General features: G+C 32.8%; 1 protein-coding gene across 21 annotated transcripts in view; it reads right to left on the bottom strand.

The window, feature by feature from the left end:
* Nucleotides 1–3,825: 3,825 nt before the first annotated feature.
* The window catches only part of LOC106883284 (regulating synaptic membrane exocytosis protein 2), a 272,841-nt gene continuing 248,668 nt past the window's right edge, over nucleotides 3,826–27,998 (bottom strand). For 6 of the 21 annotated variants that reach the window (XM_052966018.2, XM_052966023.2, XM_089349859.1 and 3 more), the window contains 7 exons: nucleotides 27,282–27,518; nucleotides 25,091–25,223; nucleotides 21,554–21,780; nucleotides 7,577–7,718; nucleotides 6,942–7,138; nucleotides 5,911–6,050; nucleotides 3,830–4,196 (listed from right to left, as the gene is read on the bottom strand). In XM_052966018.2, the coding sequence (XP_052821978.1) occupies nucleotides 3,960–4,196; nucleotides 5,911–6,050; nucleotides 6,942–7,138; nucleotides 7,577–7,718; nucleotides 21,554–21,780; nucleotides 25,091–25,223; nucleotides 27,282–27,518 (1,313 nt within the window). In that variant the 3' untranslated portion in view covers nucleotides 3,830–3,959. Of the gene's footprint in view, nucleotides 4,197–5,910; nucleotides 6,051–6,941; nucleotides 7,139–7,576; nucleotides 7,719–21,553; nucleotides 21,781–25,090; nucleotides 25,224–27,281; nucleotides 27,519–27,998 lie in introns of all 21 variants that reach the window. The other 15 variants (XM_014934236.3, XM_089349860.1, XM_089349864.1 and 12 more) reach the window with 6 other exon arrangements.

The following is a 27,998-nucleotide window of genomic DNA, read 5'->3' as shown; positions in this document are numbered from 1 at the left end:
TATATGCATATACAAGTGCATAATGTATGATATATATTGTATACATATACATACATGATATATATATACACACACACACATATATGTACAAACACAACTATATATGCATATATATGTATATATTTATGCACAAGACTACACTATATATTATGTTTTTCTATATACATAATCTCTCTCTCTCTCTCTATATATATATGCATATATATATATATATATATATATATATATATATATATATATATATATATATATATATATATATATATATATATACACACACAAATGTAAAATGCTTACACTTTTATTCGTTTCAATCACTGAACTGTGGTCATGCTGGAACACCACTTTGCAGGGTTACTCAAAGAAATCAACCCCTATATTAAGTGCAGCAAATGAGCCCCAGTTCCATGCTTGCATTATACATCACACACTATCTCACTCTATCTACCTATGTATCAATATATATATAGTTATACATAATATAAAAAGTCTACTCACATTTCATTGATTGTCAAAACTTGAACAGTCATTTTTTGATATAATAAACATATCTGTCCACTCTACATAATATGAGTTCTGTAGCATATATATATCTATATATACACACGTGTTTTTTTTTTTACATATGTATGTTTACATATGTATGTATACATATATATAAACATATATATATTACAAAATATATATATATATGTATAAATTATATAATATACATATATAATATAATATAATACATGTGTAACACCATACATTATGTGCAATATATGTATATATATATATATATATATATATATATATATACATATGATGTACAAGCTATCCACATGAATGCTATATTTTTTGCTACTTACAGAAATCCATTTTGGTAATATCATTCCTTATATTATCACTACAATTGCTACTATTATAATAATACAAAACAGGAGCCTGTATGAACTCCTAGATATAGCAGCGAAATATCACTCAAACACACTTTCTACTCTCCTAAAGATGTGGCCTAGTGTATAATGTTAACCAAGATGTGTCTGGAAAAAACAAAACAAAACAAAAAATACAAAGATGAGATGGTCATGATTTGAATGTCTTTCATTACAGGTCAGCTCAATCAGAGCAGACCTAAGAATAAACAATAACTATTATAGCAAGTCCCTAAATAATTGAAATACTAAAAATGCTTTTTTTCCCCCCCCAATGACGTATTAGGAATTCTGTCACATCACCGAGACCTTTTCTAATGAAAGGAGGCGAATGTAGAATGAACACAAATGAAGAGAAATTTAGGCACAAATGGTATTGACTCTTAATAATTTTAATTAGAATAACTGCTAATTAAATTTTAAGGAGTTTTCTCTATTTCTGTTTTTAAAATTTGTATAAATCTTGATAATACAGAATAAAATGTTAGTAATAAGTGTCATTTCTGAAATCTAAGAACTGGGTCAGCGGAAACTAAATATATTTTTTAAAATACTTTTACTACCCTAAATGAACTTTGTGAATTATATATTTCTTAAATTTTAACTAAAACAGAACTTAATTTCAATGCATACAGAAAGCAGATGTAGTTTTACCTATTCACTGTTAGACAATGAATAAAATGATTTAAATGTCTCATAAACTCATGCTTGTAAAAGAGGATAACTTTTAATAAGCTACTTGCTGCTTATGTAAGCCAATTTAAATTATCATCATGACATCATCATCACTATTTTTACATCTCTTTTCCATGCTGGCGTGATTTGGACACGTAGTCACTGACCAAGTGAGTTCTTATTTGGAGTTACTTTTCTGTTAGACAAGCTGGGAATTATATCTAATTTCTGTTTCATTTTTGGCATTTTTATGGCTGAATGCCCTTTCTATCGCTAACCACTTTACAGAGTAAATTGGCTGTATTATATGTGTATATATAAACATACGTTTATACACATGACTATGCCTAGTTTGTAACTTTTTATTTAGAAATTTTCCTGTTTCCTTATTAATCCCTTCCTTAGGAACAAAATACTTTCAAGGTCTACCAGACTTTTAAGATCTTGGTCTTATCCTCCAGTAACTGATTTAAGTAGAGATTATTAATGCCATTTTACTGCAGACAGGAATCATTTGTTATTGACAATGTGAAATTTCTTTTTAAAGTCCACTGAGAACAAATAAGAAAATGACAACAGCATTCTCATAACTCCTGTCTACAATAAAACAACAATAACAACCACCACCAATAAAATAATTTACATTGTCCTCATAGAGATGATAAGACCAGGAAAACTTCAAAACTGATGGACCCAGGAAATTTTTTGGTCTTAACAAAAAGATATAAAGGAAATATCTAAAGATATAAAGGAAATACAGAAAACAAAATGTTAAACTTAGAGCCATAGTCCTGTATTCAATAATACATACTTAAAAGTAAAGCTGTTCTCCACACACACAAACATATATTTACAATATTAAATTACTGATGGATTAACAGTTTCCCATTTCATTGCTAAAATGTACTATAGAACATATTTATAGATTTTTAGCCAACATTATAGGTTACGATGAATGTAAACATGTCTATGTACACAATATGATCATGAATGGTAAAAGAAGGAGCAGTCTCGTATATGCTGCGCATTTCACTTCTACTTGGAGTCTCCCCAGCAGCTGTGCACCTTCCTTAACTATCCACGGCACTAGGCACTATCCACTTTTTGCATGTCCAGACTGCTGAGCTGTGAATAAGAATAGGTATGTTCACTTTCTGTAAGTTGTGAGGGCACCGTATAATTAGCAAATGTTTTGTTAGCTTCCAGGACTAAGCTCAAGTCCTCCTTTGCATCTACAGAAGGTACCTAAGACTCATTCCAATATACTCTTCACTGAAAATTCAATAAGTGCTTTATCTGCAGTGATCCCTCACAAGCTATGACAGCGAACTTCCCTTCTTATTAAAAGTCAGCATATCTGACATATGTAGATAGCAATAATGTGCAGGTACTACTGTATAAAATGTTGCAGGCTGGAATAACTAGTTTCATGTTATTCCAGCCAATTAAAGATGTCTCCTTAATTTAAGTTTATTCTTTATGAAGATTAAATATTTTATATTTTATCTTAAATTAGTTTAGAGTTCTCAGACGTAATTTGTTCTTATGAATGCAAATTATTATGCATGTGTGTGAGAGATATGATAGAAATTACACTTAGTTATAGTTTTACTAACAATAACTATTTTTTGTAGAACTTATTACCTATTGTAAATCATATATATTACTTACACTATAGAATATTGAAGGACAAAATGTTCTTCAAATATGAAATATCTGAAGAATCAACTTGACATTTTAAATCCATTTAATTATGAAATAGACGTTCTTTAGGAATTATTCTAACAATAATAATCAAAAATGAAAACGATGGTTTGAATCACCTTTACAATTTTATGTGAAAAAAAAAAGATAGGATTATTTACTAGAAAAAAAAAAAATGATCTCAAATCACTTTTGAATAAGAAAAACATTGGTCCAAAATTTCAACAAGAATTACAAAGATCAATAATTCAAGAATGAAAGAATTTTCATACAATAAAATGTATAGTAAATTTGGAATTAATTTTTCTAATTGCAGTAATTAATGTTCTTTTGACATGCAACATTGATCCGTAATGTTTCAGCACATACACTTGGTGGCATGTAGAATTTAGCTTAAATATAAAACATTTGGTGGTAGCCATATCATATCTTTAACAATTATGAATTTAATGTTTCCTAATCAAAGTAGGCAAGAAAAAAAAATGAATTCTTTGAAAGAAACAAGTCTTACGTTATATATCTGTATATATATATAACATATATATATATGTATATATATATATATATCAATCAATCAATCATGAATCTATATGCACATTTTGAATAACTTTGTATGTTATTCCCACACAAACATACTTGTCCATATGTATAGTATTTTTGGATTCACTGAGTCCAAGATGTGGCAGTACTAAGGGTTTCTAATGAAGATGCTGAACTTTTCCTCGTATGAGGTGATGATGCAGAGGATGGTCCAGAATGATGTCCTACTAATGATGATGTTGGAAATAATTTGTACCAGCCAATCACAATGTTTGATAAATCTAGTTCATCCAATACTATTTGTGCAACTCCCATGAATACTTTCCTATCTGTTCGACTGTAGTCTCCCCACACAGTAACCTGGAGAAAGATGATAAAAAAAAAAAGAAGATATTGTCAGGTATTTAAACACTTCAATTTTATATATAAATGAACTTTCAGAAAATTCAGTCTCACCTCAACAGAAGCAAAATATCAGAAAAGCAAGATATGCATATGTCACTCAGTTAAATAACAGACATTCACAAGACATAGGAGTAGGAGTGGCTGTGTGGTAAGCAGCTTGCTTACGAACCATATGGTTCCGCTAAGTTACGGGAACATAAACATACCAGCATCGGTTGTGGAACGACGTTGTGGGGGGGGGGGGGGACAAACAAACATACACACACATAGCCCGAGGCTATAGTAGAAGACACTTGCCCAAGGTGCCACGCAGTGGGACTGAACCCGGAACCATGTGAGTGTAGTGAGTGCTTTTATGTGCCACCAGCACGAAAGCCAGTCAGGCAGCACTGGCAATGACCACGCTCAAAATGGTGTATTTTACGTGCCACCTGCACAGGAGCCAGTCCAGCGGCACTGGCAATGACCTCGCTCGAATGTTTTTTCATGTGCCACCAGCACAAGTGCCAGTAAGGTGACGCTGGTAACGATCACGCTCAAATGGTGCTATTTACGTGACACTGGCATGGAAGCCAGACAGCTGCTCTGGCAACGATCATGCTTGGACGGTGCTCTTAGTGCTCCACTGGTACAGGTGTCACCATGATTTCGATTTCACTTGCCCCAACAGGTCTTCACAAGCCAAGTTTAGTGTCCAATGAAGGAGAGGCAGGCATGTGTGCCAGTCGTCGAATTTGGTTCGATTTCGATTTCACTTGCCTCAACAGGTCTTCGCCAGCAGAGTTTAGTGTCCAATGAGAGAAAGGTATGCATAAGTGGGCTGGCTACACCCCTGGCAGAAGCCTCGGATTATGCTCTCACTTGGCTTGCCGGGTCTTCTCATGCACCTCAATTAGTATTGGATTGTTCATTTGTTACAACTTCCACTCACATTGGCCACACAACCACATGTCTTGCAAAGTTAAAAATATCTAGGTTTACTGCACATCACAAGAACATTATAGTCGTATGGGCTTACACTATAAGGTACTCTCAATGTACAAGCAGCATTAAAGAGACTGGTTTAGGATTCTGAGCCATAGTCTCCTGCAAGAAGAAAACTGGGAGACAACAATATTTATTAAAATGACTCCAGTATTTGACTGATACTTTATTTTATCAATTCTGGAAGGATATAGGATAGGAGCACTCTGTCGGTTACGACGATGAGGGTCCCAGCTGATCCGATCAACGGAACAGCTTTCTCGTGAAATTAACGTGCAAGTGGCTGAGCACTCCACAGACACATGTACCCTTAACGTAGTTCTCAGGGAGATTCAGCATGACACATAGCGTGACAAGGCCGGCCCTTTGAAATACAGGTCCTACTCATTTTTGCCAGCTGAGTGAACTGGAGCAACGTGAAATAAAGTGTCTTGCTCAAGGACACTACGCGTCGCCGGGAATCGAACTCATGACCTTATGATCATGAGCTGAATGCCCCTAACCACTAAGCTATGCGTCTTTACTCTGGAAGGATAAAAAGCAAGCTGGCCCTTAATGGAGTAATGGTTATTAATTGTTGTTTACTTACTTCCCATTATTCAAACTTGTGACACAATCACACCATTTTAACTTTTAATTAATCCAAATTCAAAATCAAGTAGAAAGGATAAATGAAAGTTCTAACCTGCAAAACCCTTCCTTGGTAAGATTCATTAAAAACTAATTGTTGCTGATATAGAGGATCTAATGTCCTCCTTGCAATAGTGGTCTTCTGCTTCTCTACTGTATGTTTGGCCTGGATTAAATAGACTTTCACATAGGGAGCTGAAACAGACATGTCAATTTATTAGGTTTCCATTTTCGAGAATTATGACAAAAAGACAGGAAAAAAAAAAAAATTAAAATCATTAATTTTATTTGAAGCTGTGAAAATAAAGAAATTCTCGTTTTAATGGTTTAACAGAAACGATTTTCAATCCTTATCCATGTCATCAAGAGCTTTAAGAGTTTGAAACATAAAATATTTACACTTTATGCTTCAAAAGACACAATGTCATAAAACCTGTACCTTTTAGATAGCTAATTTTAATTAAGAAATATTTTTGCTCAGCAATGAATTATGTTTCAGTGAACAAGTTTATAAAACCAATTAGTTACCAAAAATCAGACTAGTTCCCCACCCCAACTGAATTTTGAAGTTGTCTTCCTTACCTTTCTTGATAAGAATTATCATTAATACTGATGATTATTGTCAAACGTAATGTTTATTTATTCACATTGCTTTGAATTATTCATGCATTATTTTGTAGCTTTGAGATTTTGATGAGGTAACTGTTAATTTTTAGAATGATATTGTAGTGTTGATGTGAAAGGCCAGATTGTCTCAGTTTGAACATAAAACCATAAAACAGGTAGAATATTTTGGCTGGATAAGGCCAGTTTAAATGCAAAAGGGCTAATTAATGAAGACCCTGTCTGAATACCAGAACATTAATCAATGTTTAAAACTTAAGATAAACAGGGGAGAAAACCCCAAACTCTCAACAAATCAAAATTGATAAATTATGAGTCAGAGACCCTTACTTTAATTAATTTTTCTAGAATATTTCTAGAAGGAGGTATGTGAAACAGAAAAAAGAAAAGATTAAAATTACAAGATATAAGCAAGAATATATTTACAAAGAGAAAGCAAAACACAAATACAAACAAACTTACCAGGTAAAACTTTGGCACCAGGCTTAGCCATTAGGCCACGAGCTCTAATTACTTCAACTTCTAAGTGGCCTTTTCGATCATAAAGGCCAAGCTGAATTTCTCCCAGACATGGAGCCCCAAGTACCTGTCTCCCAACAAGTTGTGAAGGGCCCAAACCTTCCACAAAGTCACCATAGTGGCTTGGAGGCAACCACATTCTACAAAAAATATGGAGAATAACAACAGCCTATTATTTAAAAAAAAAAATTACTGTTTGGAAAGTTATATACAAAGCATAAAAGCTGTATATTTTAACATGTTCACACACTAAAACTGAAGAATAATTTAAAAAAACAGAACTATCAGAAGAATATTTTCAAAAAAAAAAAAAATGGAGAAAATACAGAATCTTAAACACAGGTGAATACACAGGATAATGGAATTCTAGATTTATCTAGGGAAAAGGTAGAATGATCATGACCGGAATACCACTGACCATAGATCTGCTCAATAAAGGCAGAGCAACAATAACCAAATAGTCGTATTCAGATCGTAGCTTAGAAAATATTATTTACATTGAAAGACTTTTAGATCTAAGCTTTAGATGGTGTTTGGTCTGTGAAGAAAGAGGAATTATGTGAAAACTGAATCCTTACACTGATGATTCAATGCTGCTGATGCTACCCATACTGCCATCAGTAGAATCACGGCTGCTCTGTTTAGCTAATCGACTTCTCATTTCAAGCCCGCCACCAACTTCCTCGCTGCGTATAACAGAACCCTTCTTTTTGTTTGTTTCTGTAAAAAAACAAATGGAAACATTCGTGAGCTGAGATTACTTTATACATACACACACACACACACACAACATACATAATACACATGCACACACACACACACACATACATAAATGCATGTATATATACATCTATATGCCCATACATATATACGCATTTATATATATATATATATTTCTTTTATTAGCCACACAGGGCGCAACAAAGATGGGACAAATACAATGTAGAGCTTTTCTTTTTGGGAGGGGGAAGGAAGAAAAAAAAAACAGTAGGGGTGTGTTGATCAAAAGGGATCATAGGAAGGGAAAAAAGGGGGGAGTTCGACCAAAAGGGATCGAAAAAAAAATATATATTTATATACACACACATACATACATACTAAAGTACATATAAAATGAATTAGTTAAAACAGATTATGAAAGTAGCAAACAATATTTAATATGGCACAAAAAAAGGATGTTATGTAACAATTACAGTTAATGCTACAAGAAAATTATGATTTAAATATTAGAACTAGACTGAAAAAAAAAAAACTGCACAAAAATAAAATTCTAATGATAATTTAACATGTGAAATATGTTCTTTAGGTAAGACAACAGCTGAAATAGCAGTAGTTCTATTTGATTTGGTCAACAAGAAATGGTGAAATATTTTAAAAATAAACTACTGAAAGAATTTTCATTATTGTGAATGACAAGAAATCCAACAGTTAGCACTAACTGAAGATTTGTTATGGTTTACCATAGAAACTTTTGTTACAAAGGATGTGTTGATCCTTCTTTGTATTATAAACAACTCATGATAGAGTTTCTTCTTTCATTTAACTAAGTTTTTTTTTTTAAACTACTAGCCTATTGACGTTCAAGTTAAATAAAAAAGCACATCAATTTCATCAGCCTGCAAGGTTATGAGAGCTGTCCATCGGCTGCTGACTAATAATGATTTATAAAAAGGCTGTTTTCATTATAGACATCAATTATCTTTTTATCTGGAAATCTTTCTCAGTGCCAGTCAGAACCAAAGTGAAGCCTGATGTGAGTCAGGTAAATTGAAGCAAAGTTATGTACCTTGTTTAAGTGCACAATGCATTGGCTCTTGTTAGGCATGAACTCCTGATCATGTGGTTTGTATCAGGCGTTGTTTACTATGGCTATTGAACTGACTCAATTTTTGTCATCTGAGAAGAGATAACATTTCCAGCCCAGCTGGTATTGGCTATAATCAGATATTTCCATGAATGGTTGTTTTAAATATTGGATACTATTCCTTTTAAATATTGGATGCTATTCCTTTAGAACAGCATAAGGCACATGGCTTAGTGGTTAAGGGTGTTGGACTCATGATTGTAAGATTGTGGTTTCAATTCCTGGACCAGGCAACATGTGTTCTTGAGCCAAACACTTCATTTCATGTTACTCCAGTCCTTTTAACTGTAAAAAATGAGTAATCCTGTTGAGGTGGGGAACTTATATGCCAGGGAAACCAGCTCTTATGAGTCAGCATGACTCTTGAAGGTGATTTTTTTTTTAACTCTAGAACAGTATTCAACCATTAAACAAAGAATTAAGAATACTATATTATTCTTTGGCTGAGCAAATAACATAAGAGATATCTGTAAATTAGATACATATCAGAAATATTACATTTAATCAGTAAAACTAAGTTACAATGTTTTGAAATTATTTCCTATCTTTTAAATAATGTCAAATAATTTTAATTTAATGAATAAAAAAGAAACAATAAAATGAAAATAAGATAAAAATACAACTTGCTCAAGATGAAATTCATAGTAATAATGGTAACATTTCATTTAAAAAAAACTAATCTTAGTGTACTGACCTTCAGAGCAAGTCATACAGGAAGGTATAAATTTCATCCCATGTTATGACAAAAATTAGAACTTGGTCATGCTTTCAATTCAGAAAGTCAAAACCATATTTATGATCTATTTTATTTTCAACAAACTTCATTGCGAGATAGTCTTACTTTGTATGGTATAAAGTACATAATGATTTTTTTCTCCAATTTTATATAGATTAGGAAAGAAAGATTTATTTAATATAGAAAGTAATGGAAAATCTTGGTCTGAGCCAGTTAGGCAGGGAATAAGCTGATTGCACATAGCTCACATTGTTAGGTAGGTAAAGCCTTTAGCAGAAAAGAATAAGATCGGGGTTGAGTATAATCCCAGTTGTGAGGTGTAATAATGTGATTCCATGCCTGTGATCAGTTTCAATGCAGTGAATTTGTTCAATTATGTCAAATGATCAGAGACTATCAAACTGACATTAATTTCTAAATTAAACACACACAGTTTACACATTTTAAATGAAGCAGTCATTTATTTAAGTACAGAGAATTCTAAAATAAACCAAAATGACAAAAAATAATTTTCAAGAGACAGTTCCAGATGGATTTAAAGCAACATATGTTAAAAATTTGATACACCAACATCTTATTAAAAAGCCATAAAAGAAAACATGATTACAATGGTGTGGGATAATAATAATAATAATAACATTATAAATTTGACTTGCACTCAATGACAAAGATGAAAAAAAAATAACAAGGAAAATGTAAAAGATAATGAATAAAGATGGAAAATGAGTAAATAAACAAGTGCTATCTAATGAGAAAGAGAAACAGAGGAGAGAAAGAGAGAAAAAGAAAGAGAGAGAAAGAATGAAAGAGGTAGAGAGGGAGAGATAGACAGACAGAAAAAGAGAAAATGAAGCTTCACCCAATCTGTGTTTTAGATGACAAAGATATATGTTATCCTAATAAAATGCAAATTTTTTCAGGGTGTTTTAATTTGAGCAGAGTAGAATTCGGATGGAGAGCTGGACTAAATAGTAAACAATATCTCTGATATTTTAAAGTTCAAATTCCAACAGGATCAAATATAATAACTATCAGTAATATACTAATTCGGGTTAATTAGTTATATACCTTTTTTTTTTTACACAAATATCACTATTTAATCAAAAGCAAACTCTTATTGTACAATGATTAAGCTAATTGAATGAATGATGTAAATGAAATGGAAATACTTTTCTAATTGCTGTTGATCTAAGTTTCTAAGAAATATATATATATATAATGTTATGTAATATATAATGTAACTTAACAATTTTGAAATTACTCTCTTTTATAAGTGTTCTTAAAAGGAGTAACCATCAAAAATCTATGTTCTTCCTCTCCAAAACTCTAAATTTTGTGTTTATATAAGTAACAAATATTTTATGCCTTTATTAATATATGTTTCAGGTAAACAACTAAAAAACAACAGCCACTTGGTTTTATATGTTTTTATATGGCATAGGGAAAAAAATGCTCAGCCATGACATATCTTATGTGGCAAATTAGTTAAAATGTTTAAAATATCTAAAATTCTAAAACTATTTGATCTATGTAAAAATTAAAAAAATCTTCATCATTAAATATGGTAACCTATTACGTATTCTGAAATTGAATTTAATTGAAACAAATTTGTATAACATTTTACACTCTGAACATATCTGTTAATTCTCAAAATCATTGATAGAGCCACAGTAGCACAGTAGTAGTATATATCAAAGATAGACAGGTTTAGCCAATGTGTGTGTGCGTATATATACATATATAAAATTTAACACCAGTTTAGCCTTGATTAAACAGATTTATGATCAAGGGTATTCCAGCTATGACTATTCCCTCTTTATGAGGAGGTCCTGATAAGTTCCTGGCTCTTTGGGTAAAAGAAAATACAGGAGGATCAGTTAATTATGATTTTCATTCAACATATTTCCCTCTCAGATTCACACACTTATTACAGTGGTCCTTCAGTTTTTATAAGCCCTGTAAAAAAACTGAGAATTTTGGGCTTCCAGCCAGGCCTTTTGCGATACCCTTAAAGCCAGGAACTTTTCAGTCCCTCCTCATATATACACAACTACATTATTCAATGTATCCCTTCTTAAGGGTGTAATTTAAGGAAGATTTGGTTACTGGTTCTAATAGGTTAATTGGCAACATACTGGTGACCCCTCAAAACAGGAACATTGTGTTTCATTTCTGAGCAGACACACGTAAGTGTATGCACGCACATTTGCATAAATATGTATACACACATATAGGCGCAGGAGTGGCTGTGTGGTAAGTAGCTTGCTTACCAACCACATGGTTCCGGGTTCATTCCCACTGTGTGGCACCTTGAGCAAGTGTCTTCTACTATAGTCTTGGACTGACCAAAGCCTTGTGAGTGGATTTGGTAGACAGAAACTGAAAGAAGCGCATCGTATATATATATATATATATATATATATATATATATATATATATATATATATATATATATGTGTGTGTGTGTGTATGTGTATATGTTAGTGTGTCTGTGTTTGTCCCCCCCCAACACCGCTTGACAACCGATGGTGGTGAGTTTATGTCCCCCGAATAACTTAGCGGTTCGGCAAAAGAGAATAAGTACTAGGCTTCCAAAGAATAAGTCCTGGGGTCGATTTGCTCGACAAAAGGCGGTGCTCCAGCATGGCCACAGTCAAATGACTAAAACAAGTAAAAAAGTAAAAGAGAGAGAGAGAGTAAAGAGAGTACATGTACATACAGATACACAATTTAAATATATACATACTAATATGTATATATATGTATGCTTGTGTATCTGCCTGTGTACAATCTATTTAATAAAAAGCCTTGAAACTTATTCAAAATTAAATTTTAGTTGTTTAGTGTCAAGTCAAGCCTGATTTAGCAAATCTATTATCAAAAGCATTCCATCTATGACCACCCCATCTTTTTGTATACACAAGACTACATTCCTAATGTGTTTTTCCTTTTTAAGATGGTAAGTGTAATTTGAAGGAGATCTGACTGCTATTTCTGGCAAGATAACAGACCCTGTACAGGCTTCCTTATTTGCTCTTGGTTTTTATATTTAGTGTTGCCTACACCACTTCCCTAAACTAATTGTAAGCATAATATATTATTTTTTTGAGTCAACTCACTACATACATATAGTCTATTTCTATTTGTTGCAAGCATCTTAAAATATCCCTCAAAGTAACTCTCTCTCTCCTAACAACTATCAACTGTTGTATTTCACATTCATACAGTCAGTCGAGTATACCTCCACTGACACTGTATTGCCATTTATGTACTCAGTCCTCACCTACTTAAATGACTATTTTCACATGGAAGCATGAATTAGATGAGTATCTGAAATTTGTCTTTCTTAAACTTGCTACACAGCATCAAATACTTTTTTGTTTGCTTAGATGATAAAAATGGAGATGATGATGATGACTGAGGTGATGATAATGATGAAGATGATGATGACAATAATAATGATAATAATGATAAACCAAGTAACAATACAAGATAAATATTCATATTTTACTTATATAACTATTGTTATTAATTTTTTTTTTGTTTTACGATTATCTAAATAGCATTATGACTTTAAACTTATAATTTAAGGCTAAGTTTAGAAAATTGGTTCACTTTTTAAAAATCTTATTTCAAGATAATTTCTTTTTTGAAGTGATTTTAAATTCTCAAATGCAGGATAATGCTAATAATATAGCCTGAACAGGATAAGCTACCCCTATTTTACAGAAAAAAGTGTTGGCGGCCAGCTATGAGACCCGAACTCACACCTCCGTGATTACGCGTCACGGTGCTCTAGACCGATTAAGCTAAACTGCCCTCACCACAAATTCTTCTGCAAATTTAAGATGTATAGAAATCTCGCTTTATGAGATGCTATCATACGTTAAATTCAAATTACGATGAACGTAAACAAACAAACAAAGTTTGCTTTTAGAAGTGTTGAGATGTCTTAGAACTCGATGTTTGATTTTACTGTTTTAACTATAATTGACCAACTAATGTCCTCTAATTCTAGTTGTATATTTGACTATAAACTTATGAGACTACTTTAGTTTCTTGTGTCGAGTAACGCATGCATAGACACACTAACCCAACCCTTTGAAAATTACTTCTGAACAAAACCCAGCTCAAATTTGAATCACCCTTGAATCAATTTGTCTTAATAACAACAAAATATGTTAATGGTGATAAATTGGAGGAAATTAATAAAATAAGACAAAATAATGTGATGATAAAATAATGTTTTATAATTAAGGTTCTCAGCATCAGTTAGCTAAATATTTTAAGCAGGTTTCCTAACCATTTATAAACAATAAGTAACTGCTTTTAATAAGTATTATGATTTTCCCAGAGCTCAACAGAGTAAATGATACTTCACCTAATATGATCAATGAGTGGCAAAAATGTTATCATGACACTTGGAAAAGGGGGGCCTATAAACGCTTGCACGCACGCTGCTCCATACTTACAGTTGTGATGAGTAGGCAAAGAACAACCAATGGAGTTAGTGATGTTACAACATCGAATCACTGGTGACGAACCACTTGACAATAGCTGAAAACAATCACTTTGCTGCTGCTTTTGGTAAGATCTACATAGATATTTCGAGCCATCAAACCGACCAAAATGGTCATCACGACGAGGTAGCAGAGATGTAGGAGTAGGAAGATAAGGTTTTGCTGATAACCAGCTGGACAAGAAACCCAGGGTAGATTGAAGTAAAAAGAGTGGCACTAGTAGCAGTGAATGCAAATATTGGTAGAAGTAATAGCAGATATAGGTCATGATATAGCTGCTATAGGGGAGTACACTATGACTGAATGAAGGAGACCAAAAAAAGAATAAAGAAATTGTTCAAATTAACTCTTGGAAGTTTAAGCTTATCTTCTCCATGTCAAATGTTTTTTCTGTTATAAACTACAATTTGTAGTTGAGTCATATATTCAAATCTCAACTAACTTATAGATGAAACTTAAAAGAGACATCAATAAAAGCAATTATAGGTAATTCTAGTTTATTACTACCACTTATTCTATCACCTTTGAAAGGCCAAAAAGTTACTACTGGCAGGAATTGAATTCATAAAAGCAAGGTGCATATCTAAATTGTGTATGACATCAATTTTGGCACACTATAACTCCTGCTTCAATAAAAAAAAAGTCATGGAAATTATTTGGATGATAGCTTATAGATGTTAATTTTGAAACATCTTATCAAACACTTTGCTGATTTCAGTCTGTGATCAAAAAAAGAGTAGAAACTTAACTAAATCCAGTGACTTAGGTATGAAAGCTTAGCTCTGAGCTCTGTATATTTTACATTTTCAGAGACATAAAACAAACATCCCAGTATAATTCATGAAAGTTTTGCAGCCCATTTATCATTATAAAGAAGATATGAAAACACTGAATATTATAAACTGCATTTCCCTAACATTCTGCGTTAGGAAATCATTTCAAATGATATAAATGATAAAGATTCATTATCATTGAAAATATCTTTGCTAACATGATAGATTGCTAGCCACTACACATTCTTTATTTTCTCTCCTTGTTTCTTTCTGTGTTCCTTTCTGTGGAAGAGCGTAGGCTCAAAACGTTAAAGACTTTTTCACTTCCTGAGCATTAAACTAATACATCGGTTTATTGTCTACACCACCTGTCTTTGTCTTTTGCTTTTTTTTGTGAATTCTCCCTATATATATATATATGTAGGATGACAAATTTTCAAGGTAAATATATCACTAATTTTAATTTGTAGAGAAGAAATGGAGAAGAGCTTTAATTGAAATATTGATATATTTTCTGTTAATAATAGGTAATGCAGTGAACATGATCAAATTTTGGTCTATGACTTCAAGCCGATTGTGTAAGCCAGTAGCAGCATAAGTGGTCCCAAGTCTTTAGTTGAAATCTTCAGGATACATCATTTTGGTGGATTGGAGGGAAGGAATGGAAAGAAGAAACAGAATAAGGAAACTAAGAGCTATTTGAGGAATGGCAAAAGTGGCAGCAACAGTAAGAGTGGCAATGACAGCAGAAGTAAGAGTGACAGCAAATGCTAGAATTCTAGCAAGCAACAGGCAGGCTGGTTGGCTGGCTGGTTGGCTGGCTAGCTGGCTGGTTGCTCTGCTGAAGCAAAACTCTGGGAAGGCAGTGTTGCAAAGAAAGCATCATAGAGATTGGAGAAATCAGTCTATGTGCATTTATATGTAGATAAATTTGCAAATAGAAAAAAAAAAAAAGTCTAAAACTAGATTGAAAACTTTTGGGTCTGCTTTACCAGATATAACTGCAAACCTTTTTACTTTATTACAACCATTTCTCTGCTACTAACACATCTTTATTTGTTTACAGAAGAATCTACATAAAGTATCTAATTTTAATGTTTGCACACTGAGAAAGGACAGTGTAGTTTTTATTAAGATAGATAGGCTGTTAATCTAGAAAAAGTTGAATATTAAAATCCTTGATTACAATAAGCAAAATGTCTATAGAATATATATACTAATGTTTTAAATTTGAATTAATAAAACAGAATTAAAAATAGAAAAACATTATTTCACAATATTTGATACAGCGCTAACTATGAAAGGAAAAAGGATAGAAAATAGAAAAGCTTTTGGAAGCTACATTAGAATTTAATTCAGAATATTCTAAAATGACAAGCAAATCTTTTTCTTGTCCTTTTCTAAAGGAATACACTAAGTCCAATAATGAGTTTATTCAAGCCTATAAGTGTACAATTTCAACAAATCAGCAACATACTTTTTCAATTTTAGTATTCTACATTAGTTTTAAATATTGAATTTTATATAATTTTTGTAACTATTTCTTTCTAATTTCTTTGACTGTTGCATTTAATGTACACTTTATCAGTTTTAATTTCAAATTAATAAGGCTATACAAAAAAAAAAAGCATTAAGATAGAATTGAATTACTCCTGTAGTTTGTTGCATTGTAAGTGACATAAAGTTAGAGATATTTTGAGACTTATTTATAATAAAAAGTAGGTACAGGTATAGCTGTGTAATTCAAAAGCTCACCTTGCAACAATATGGGATCATGTTCAATACTAATGCATGACACCTTGAGAATGTGCTTTCTACCATAGCTTCAGGTCGACCAATTTCAGAGTTTATATTTAAAAAAATGCTTTCTTTATGTTTCCTTTCCTGGGAATGTTACAAATCCCTTTTTTTATATTTCTGAAAATAGAATTCAGATATTGCACCCTCATCCCTCAAGTTGGATATATTAATGCTCAAACATACTTCTATTCCAGAATCAAAACCAGTGCAAGAACTGGAATTAGTTTTGCTTCCTTTCAAGAAGACCCTGGTAAGTTGATAGCAACTTGGTAGAGAGTGAAAGGGTGGATTCTGCATGCATTAACAATAAAAGAATAAAGAGTTACTATGAATCATTAGGAACTGCTCATTCTTGGACAGTTTGATTACTTCTCCTTGATCTAGTTCCTTCTACTATTAAGATTATAAATAAAATGGAGAAGATCCAATACTCTTGTAGTATATTTGAAGAGTCAGTTAATCAGTTTAAAATGGAGTCACTCATAATATTTCCTTTGTAAAGGGATTAACCTTCTTTCAGTAATAAGTGAAGAGAATAGAATCCTCCCTATGCTTGCAAAATACTCCATCTTTATAATATCTCAATACCTCAAGTATGAGGACAATAAGCAATATGGAAGGATCACAGATAATATTTAGAAATAATTCTCTAACTGAAAATTTTGAGTATTGTTTTACTAAGACAATTCTTGATTCACTTATTCAGTTGTAGCTATAGTTCTAAGTAGGTATCAAGAAAAACCAATTCCGAGTGTTCTTTAAGATTTCTTATTTAGGATGAAACTAAATTTGAAGCTGTCATTTAGAATTTTATAATCTATTTTAACTCTATTTTAACACTATTAGTTGAATTAACAGCTTTATAGCTTTTACCATGCTTTATTCCAAAACAACAGACCTCTCAGGATAAAATAGTAGAAATATCAAAGATCATGCAATCAAAAAGTTTTTGTTAGACAACCAAGTGTTGAAGAAAGAGATAATGTTTTCAAACAGGATGGGGGGAAATTGATACAATTACTTAATCAGTAATTACAAGAGGACACATCTTGTGTGTTCTATCACAAGGTTAAATTGTTAGCAACCACTGTTGTGTACTTAGCAGCATATATATATATATATATATATATATATATATATATAATGTTGTGGTCATCAACTTAATTTTGAGCATAACCACCTCCTTATTGCAGCTGTTTTCCTATATCAGGTTCATCAGCTTTTTTGATGACCACCTAGCTCTGACTTTGAAATTTTTCTCATAACGAATATAGCAAGGAATTTGGTCAAAGTCATTGAGAGTGGTTCTGCCCTTGTGCATTAAACTGAATTGGATTTTTCAACCCACTAGTAGAGATGAGCAAATCTTTAAACACAGGAAAGCTCAGATGAGGCTGATGGGGCCGCATGCATATAAACATCTTGATTTTAGTCTCCTGATGTGATCTTTCATGTGTGGCAAGACTGGTATTTGAAATATTAATATAATATTCATAATATACACACACATGTACATCATCATCGTAATCAATTAACGTCCAGTTTCTATGCTGGCATGGGCCAGGCAGCTTGACAGGAGCTGGTAAAACAGAGAACTGCACTAGGCTCCATTGCCTGTTTTGGCATGGTCTCTACAGCTGAATGCCCTTCCTAATGCCAATCACTTTACAGAGTGCTTTTTATGTGACTCTGTGGTTAAAAAGCTTGCTTTCAAACCATTTAGATTTGGGTTCAGTCCTATTGCACTGCACATTGAGCAAGTGTCTTCTACTATAGCCCTGGGCAGACCAATGCCTTGCAATCATAGCCCTGGGCTGACCAATGCCTTGCAAGTGAAAGGTAAAAGACAAAAAGATAAGATACATAGGTAAGATTGAAACACTGTTCCATTATGCTCACTTCTCAGTTTCTCAGGTGTCTTCAGATTGCATTTCAAAGAAGAAATTGTTTCAAGAAATGGTAACGGATTTATTGCTGATGTTAAATGTCAACCAATCAGATTGAAACCCTGAGAAATGACAATATTGAAACGGTAACCAACCTTAAAATATATTACTCCATAGCAAGTATTCAATATTCCTTATTTTATTTCTGCCACACATTTTCAAATTAGTACATTGTGTATAAGCATGCACACATGCACAGATAAATGCATATTAAGGTATATGTATGCATGTGTTGTGTGAATATATATATATATATATATATATATATATATATATATATATTTATATATATATGTACATATATATATTTGGTGTGTGTAAAAAAAAAACAGAATCCATGGAGACCAATGACTATCCGGTGGATTGCTGCAATGGCAAGAATTGTATTTACAGATATAAAAGTAAAATGATTTAAACAGGGATTTCTTTGCCCTTGTTGAAATTGATGCTGCTGCAATGTCAATCATTGGGTATGACAACTTCCTGTACTGCTTGGTTGACCATGCAAATGAAATACCTGTAATTAACTGCGTCTCCAGACATTTTATGCATCTCAGCAGTAATTTCTGATGGGCCAAGTGCTTCCATATCTTTAATTGCTCTCTCATACTGCTAGCAACTTAAATGGCCAGTCCTCCATTCAGGTTTACTTTGAGAAGACCCTTTTTCTGACATGCATTCTCTTCATTTAACAGTATTTTTATAATAGCACTTCTAGAAATCCTTGTTTTCAATGTCAGTAAAAGAAAGTGTTCCATTATTATTCTGTGCATACTTTTCCCTCTTCATATCGTGGTTCTTTCTAGTACACTGTCTTCCAATTCAAAACACCTCACATCATAGAACATTGGCAAACTTCTTATTTTCTGCTTCTCTCTTAGCTAAGAACATCTCTTATATCTAGCTCTTGGTATAATTCTCTGCTGGTCCCTTTCTTCCAATTTTTCCAAGCCTGTCTCATTGCTTTTTTTGTTCTGTTTAACTCATTGTTCCACAACCATGTTACCATTGTTCTGGTTGAGACTTTACACCAATAGCAGATTTGGTCTAACCCTCAGAAGAATGTCTTATAGGAACTCTTAATTGTCTTTTACATTATGAATTTCCATCTACCATTCTTCTTATCAAATGCTACAACTAGAATTTCTCCAAATTTCTGACTATTCAATGGATATTTAAGCTTCCATATCTTCATTCTCTAAACTGTTTTGTATCTCTCAGTCAGTTTGGGTATTATTCTGGAATTACCGATAACTCACCTATGATAGGTGGAACATTTTTCACCAAGGAAAGATTTAGCATTCATTACCATCAAAATATTTTTCAACTTATGTAAAATTAGCTATAAGTTTTAACATCCTACCAAATCAGAATATTCTTTTTTCTTCAAGTTAGAAATAATATGATTATTGCTTCTACAAGCTTATAATTTAGCTCACTTATTTGCTTACACACATACACGCTCTCTCTCTCTCACTCATACACACACACACATGTATATATAGTTATATACATACATACATACATATATATATATATATATATATATATATATATATATATATATATATATATATATATATATATATATGTATGTATGTATGATATGAATACCTACATACACATGTGCACACTCAAACACATATTCTCTAATACTTACATAACTATATTTTAGAACATTTCATTTCAAATTGCTAAATTAATTATACTGGGAAACTTAAAAGAAATTATATTACAAATTATAATTATTTCCTTTATAGTCCAGAAAATTGTCTGAAATGCAGGACCCTTCAAGCTTTATTAAGAGTGAATGATTAGGTGAAGTGATAAAAAATAAAGGAGAAAAACATTAAAGAAGTAAAACTTTTAAAACATGCAAAAGGAAAAGACGAAAATATTCCTGAGTGAAGATATTTGTGAATGTCAGATTAGAAATCTAGACATTGCTTTGGTAACTGCTTATAGAAGTTTTGTTAATTCCTGTTACACAGGAAAACCTAAGAAGAATGAAGTTTATAACTGACAATTTTGGCACTAGTTTATTCATCAATGAAGTAGATAAAATATTAAATTAGTCTTTTTTAATAATTATACTGATAGGAATAAATCTTAAAAAGGAATGTGATTTCATGATGAGTACTAACTGTTAGGAGTAAAATTTAATGGTCATTGACATTAAAAAATGTCTCAGTTTCTTAAAGATGCTATTTCTATCTCAGTTGAAGAAAGTTTACAACTACAGTCTGAATAAGATATGTACAATTGTGTGCTAATTCTAGCACTTTGCTGAACAAACTATGTTCAACAAACAGTTATTCATTGGAGACAATAAAATGTTTAAAGAGTTAAAATTCCTATTAAGCTCTTCTGTATTTTCATAGAAGGTTGTTAATGATAAAGGAATACTTTTTTGGTGTATATAAGCTAAAGTGAAGTTTTAAAGAGCCTTGAGTAAGATATTGCAATAACAGAATTGGATATGGAAAACTATCTAAGAGTTCCACTGAACATTTCAGCATTTGCAGTGAAGCAAAAATATTTTCACATTATATTAATGTTCAGGCTTTAGCTACAAGTTTCACCAATATGATAATAATATTTTTATTTTTGATCCTTACAGTGGATAACATTAACTATTTGCTTGTTAAATTTTAAGAAAACAGTAATAGAAAACTTATTAGACAGTTAATTTTCTTCTTATGTTCTTTCAAATAAAAAAGTTTATTCACTATTTTTTGTTGTTAAGAATAAATAGTATAAGTGTTATTAGAATCATGCAGATGCAATGCTAATGGTAACAATGTACCCATTGAGAAAGAATCATGCTGGCAATGCAAAAGCAAGCAGTGTGAGGGAACAGGGTTACTGGATTGGGACAATGGAGAATGGGAGGAATTTTGTGTCATCGTAACCTACCTGCTAGCTGCACAGCACTACTACTTCGTCGGGAAAGCCCAACAAATGCTGCTACCTTGTGACCGAGGCTTGGCCGTCGTTTCCTACCTTCTATGACACTGGAAGATACAGCAGAATCCGAAATGCTTCCATCATTCCGTTCAAAACTTGAACTTTCGGAACTTGGGCTTCGAATAATCTGCCTCTTTGGAATTGTTGTTCGACTTTCCATCTTAGATGTGAATTCGCTAAAAGCAGGAATTAATTATACAAAGCATTAGACTAAGTGAATTGATATGAAAATGTTACTTAAATATAGAAATCATATCAAATGAAAAAAAAAATTTCAGTTAATTCCTAATTAGAAATGAATATAGAATTATTTTGATAAAATAGTAAAACGTACAATTAGATAAATATAATAAACAACAGTAAATATGAAAATTTAAAATAATTTCTGTAAATATAAATAAAATTAATGCAATTGTTTGATGGTCTCTGAGCTACACCATTAATTATAGCCAAGTTTAAAGGAAATGTATTTTCACTCAATTTAATACCATATCCTCATAAAGTTTCATTTTCTTTAATTATTTTTAGAAACAATTATTATTAACTTACAAAAGTAAGCAACAAAAAAAAAAGAGAAAGGAAAGAAAAATAAAAAATAAATAGGAGTGGCTGTGTGGTAAGTAGCTTGCTTACCAACCACATGGTTCTGGGTTCAGTCCCACTGCGTGGCACCTTGGGCAAGTGTCCACTACTATAGCCTTGGGCCGACCAAAGTCTTGTGAGTGGATTTGGTAGATGGAAACTGAAAGAAGCCATTCATATATATGTATGTATATATATATATATATATATATATATATATATATATATATACATATATATATATATATATATGTATGTGTGTGTATATGTTTGTCCCCCCAACATCGCTTGACAACCGATTCTGGTGTGTTTACATCCCCGTAACTTAGCAGTTCGGCTTAAAGAGACCGATAGAATAAGTACTAGGCTTACAAAGAATAAGTCCTGGGGTCGATTTGCTCGACTAAAGGCGGTGCTCCAGCATGGCCACAGTCAAATGACTGAGACAAGTAAAAGAGAAAAGAGAACTAAAATTCCTCTAATTAGGCTATTTTTGTTGTCCCAACAGTTCTACCAATTGTCTGCTCATTAAGAAGTCCGATTACTCCTTGTACCATGTAGCAGATTTTAGTAAGCTCCCTTAATTTGTAGTGCAAGTTTCATAAAGATTAATTATTAGAGCAAGTAGTTTTATAAATGAATGGCACAACATTTTAAAATTATTTTCTATACTTTAATTCTAATTATATACATGTATATATTATTCTTTTATTGGTTTCAGTCATTTGACTGTGGTCATGCTGGAGTACTGCCTTTAGTCGAACAAATCGACCCCAGGACTTATTCTTTGGAAGCCTAGTACTTATTCTAGCGATCTCTTTTACTGAATTGCTAAGTTACAGGAATATAAACACACGACGGGCTTCTTTCAGTTTCTGTCTACCAAATCCATTCACAAGGCTTTGGTCAGCCTGAGAAGACACTTGCCCAAGGTGCCACACAGTGGGACTGAACCCGGATCCATGTGGTTGGGAAGCAAGCTCATATATATATAACAAAGTAAAGTTGGGGGTTACTGCATGAGTAAAAATATAAGGAAAATAATCTGAAAATGCAGGAGTTTTTTCCTTGTATATATATATATATATATATATATATATATATAATAATAATAAAGTAAAGTTGTGGAATACCGTACAAGTGGAAATATATATGAAAGAAGGTTTGAAAATGCACTTATTTTTTTTAAATATTTATTTACTTAACCGGTTTCACTTTTTTCGAAAAAGATTATCAAAAGTCTTTGAGAATAATAAAAAAATGTTAAAAAACAGTTTGAGTATTAAAATGCATATATACATTCTTTGATGATAAAATATATTTAAAGTATAAAGCTTTGTATGAACTTTGTAGTGTTACATACTGATTGTCACACATTCTCTGATATTAAGGTGAAATTGTTAAAAACAGTGTTAAAAGCAGTGTATGAAAATACACATATGGAAAAATACATATACATATTCTTATACATATTCTTTGACAATCGAATAAAATTGAGGAGGAACTGACCTGGCCTTTTTCTCTTGTGTATATTGAGGGAATGTTTTACTGTCTTAAGAGACAGTATGACTGGCTAGCTGGGGTGGGAGGGAAGAAGAGTTAAAGATTTTTTTACTTTTGGTTGGTCTGTGACAGTCTGTCATGGTTCACTGGTTTTTGGGACTGGTTTTGTGCACATCTCTATGTGTGTGCGTATATATGTGTGTTTGTGTCCGTGTGTGTGGGTGTGGGTGTGTGGGTGTGGGTGTGTGTGTGTGCCGTTTTTATTGGTCCCAGAGTTTTTTGTGGAATGTGTATATGAGTGTGTGTTTGAGTGTTTTTTGTGTCGGTGGGGATATATATATATATATATATATATATATATATATATATATATATATATATATATGACTGGCACCCATGCCAACGTCGTCTCCTTCATTGGACACGAAACTCAGCTTGCGAAGACTTATTGGGGCAAGCGAAAGCGAAATCGGGATGGCACCTGTGCCCAGCGTCGCCTTTCTGGCACTTGTGCCTGTGGCATGTGTAATGGACTTTCGAGCGATATCGTTGCCAGTGCCCCTGGACTGGCTCTTGTGCGGGTGGCACATAAAATACACCATTTTGAGCGTGGCCGTTGCCAGTACCGCCTGACTGGCCTTCGTGCTGGTGGCACGTAAAAGCACCCACTACACTCTCAGAGTGGTTGGCGTTAGGAAGGGCATCCAGCTGTAGAAACTCTGCCAAATCAGATTGGAGCCTGGTGTAGCCATCCGGTTTCACCAGTCCTCAGTCAAATCGTCCAACCCGTGCTAGCATGGAAAGCGGACATTAAATGATGATGATGATACATACACATACACATATTTAAACATTCAGTATGATGTTTGTAATTGTTCCAGCGAATGGTTGGAACAATAATAATGTAATGTTATTATTAAGCACTTACATTGCTTTTTATCCCCTACCAGAGTTGACAGTGTTACTAAATGGCCTTTGTTACTCCAAACTTACTCAATGAATATTGCTTCTGACTTCCCGCCATGCTCACTTTGTATTATTCCTCCTGATCAACTCTATAATACTAAACCCACTTCCCACTCCTCTTCCTCAGAAATCCCTTAGAGTCAATGTTTCTCTACTCCCCAGCCACTAGTCACCAAAAATTCAAAGTTAACAGTATTCATGTTAACATCATCCAGATGTATTTATGCTCCAGCTATGAATGTTTTCACCACTTCAGGAACGTTATTAAAAAACAAAATGCAACTGTAATTATTAATTCCACCTAACATAACTGAAAGATTCAATTGAGAGAATTGAAGGCATTTCAGTCAAGTAAACTGATGTACATAGTAATGCTTGCATTAGAATTTGAAGTGCTATTTCATTGGTCAAGAGTTCATTATTTTAAACACTTACCTAAATTTCCTATGAGGTCGTTCAGATTGTGTTGATCGCATACTGATGGTGCTGACTTTTGACACCTCCGACATATCACTAGTTTCTGAAGCATCACTGGGTAGATTGTCATCGGACACATCAGGACTGAATTCTGCGTAAAATAGAAAGATACAAAAATACGAAGTAGAATCTTGCTTTTCAAAATGACATGATAGGTAACAAAGGCTACCACATTAGCAAACAACATCACTGCTTATGGTTATGCTGTATTACAAATGCACTTTTCTAATGACACAATTAACTTTATAAACAACACATAAAGAGGTAAGATGCAGGAGAGAACAATAACTTCAGGAAAAAATTTCAGAAAAAAAAAAGGCGCAGGAGTGGCTGTGTGGTAAGTAGCTTGCTTACCAACCACATGGTTCTGGGTTCAGTCCCACTGCGTGGCACCTTGGGCAAGTATCTTCTACTATAGCCTCGGGCCGACCAAAGCCTTGTGAGTGGATTTGGTAGACGGAAACTGAAAGAAGCCCATTGTATATATGTATATGTATATATATATATGTGAGTTTGTGTGTCTGTGTTTGTCCCCCCCAACATTCTTGACAACAGATGCTGGTGTGTTTATGTCCCCTGTAACGTAGCGGTTCGGCAAAAGAGACCGATAGAATAAGTACTAGGCTTACAAAGAATAAGTCCTGGGGTCGATTTGCTCGACTAAAGGCGGTGCTTCAGCATGGTCGCAGTCAAATGATTGAAACAAGTAAAAGAGTAGATAAAATAGATTAGATCCAAGAAGATTAAGTTTAATGGATGAACTACTGTGGTTTTATAACCAACATATCTTCCATGATGAAGGTCCTAAGTGGAATGTTTGTCCTTATTCGATCTCATAGCTAGAGAACATACACCTGTTTAGCGTCTGTTTTGAAACCTAACAGTTTTTTCACACCTAAACATAATAATTTGACTATGTAGGTATATCTAACAGAGACGGTTATGCAAACATAACTATATATATATATTTTCTTCCTGCACATGCTGCTTTTATTTGTAAAATGATAACCAACATCATTACCTACATCTCAGCTGGATAATATTTTTTAAATTTATTTTGTTAAGTTCTAAAAGGCTTACCATTTAGAATCAGCAATAAAACCCCCTTAATTGTTTATATTTAGCCTCAGGTCAATGCTGATCAAATAAACCTATGATGAAAAGCATTCCAACCATGACAATCCTGTCTGTTTTAATATTGGAGCTTACATTATTCAATATATTCTCCCTTTTCAAGACAGCGGTGTGTTATGTGAGGCAGATTTGGCTGCTATTTCCTGCAGGTCAAGTGATCATATCGAGATTTCCTTGTGCACTGGTCTTGGTATCCTAATCTGTAATGGTTGAAATTTCCCTATTTTTTGCCAACAGTTATTCAAAAACAAAATCTAATTCTCAGATGATTTATTAAAAGTACTTTTACCATTCACTTTAGCTTTATTATTATTAGCTAGTTCTAAAATCCCTTACAATATACTGGACACAAGTTGTATGTTGTTAACCAGCTGGAAAAGACGTTTTCCTGGGGTTAAAATGTAGTAACATAGTTCTTTATGGAACAGCCATGTTATAGTGGCAAAAAACCGTTACCGTTTATAATTATTATTATTAGTTTATTTGTAATTGTTCTTTTGTCACACATTCTGCGACCTCTCCAGTAACTCTCTGTCCCATGTAACTCTTCTTGTCCTACCTGAAAAGGTCACAGAATGTGTGATGAAAGATCTCTGACAAATAATCTAATAATAGTTTCAAATTTTGGCACAAAGCCACTAATTTTAGGGGACAGTAAGTGTTTCATTGATATTTGTTTTATCAACTCCACAAGGATGAAAGGTAAAGTTGACCTTGGTGGAATTTGAACTCGGAACGTGAAGAGGAATGAAATACTGCCAAGCATTTTGTCTGGCATGCTAATGATTCTGCCAAATAAAGCTAAAGTGAAGATCAAGTAACTATAGTACTATATTTAAGAGATGAGAAATTACGTACATTATTTACATTTGACGGGTATATCAGTCGAAATGTTGTGTTAGCAACAAACAAGATGAAGACAAATATCTGTCAAATGTCAATAATGTATCAAATAAATAGTTTGACCCTTCTTATTTAGAAAGCTGTTTTAAATATAAAAACAATCAGGTCTCACCTTTTCTTCTCCTAGATCTGTGTCCTCTTTCTAAATCTCGGCCACGGCTATGATAACCATGAATGTCGTAACGATCATGTCTGTAATCTCCATCCCGCAACCGACTACGATGATGGTGATGTGCAATTTCACTATCTGAAGATGGAGCACCGTGATTGGCAGTTCCATGCCTATGTTGAGCATTTATTTTCATTTTTAGTTTCATTTGTCTAGCACGTTCCTCTAAATCTTGTGTTACTAAAAAGAAATGAAAGAAATATAAGAAACATACTAGATTCTGATTTATATCATAAGAAACAAGAAATATTTTGAATTTAAAAACTTCAAAAATCTAAAAAAAACAAATTTTAATTTCTTTAAAAACTTTTGCTACAATATTGCTATTTTTTGGAGGGTTTTCATTGTTATACAAATGATGGAATGACAAAATTTTAGGTAACATGAAATTATTTTTACACTGATAAGTAAAAACCAAAAGAGGTTTTACATATCTATAGATGGTAGATCAAATCATGAAAAAGTAGGGGAAGGAGAGAGAGAGAGGGGGGGTAAGTATATGAGAAAAGGTCAGTTTGAAGAGAATACAAATTTAATTTGTGCAAGGAAAAATGATATTGAAGAGACAATGTGGAATACAAAGCTGAAGCTTGAGACATTTAGATTATAAATTATGTAATTTAGAGAGTTTATTGATGCTTTGATCATATAATGTGACAG

Source organism: Octopus bimaculoides, chromosome 3 (assembly GCF_046866305.1).
Source record: "Octopus bimaculoides isolate indiv1 chromosome 3, ASM4686630v1, whole genome shotgun sequence".
Taxonomy (NCBI): domain Eukaryota; kingdom Metazoa; phylum Mollusca; class Cephalopoda; order Octopoda; family Octopodidae; genus Octopus; species Octopus bimaculoides.
Note: the sequence above shows the minus strand (reverse complement) of the source record. Positions and strands in the feature narration are given on the sequence as shown.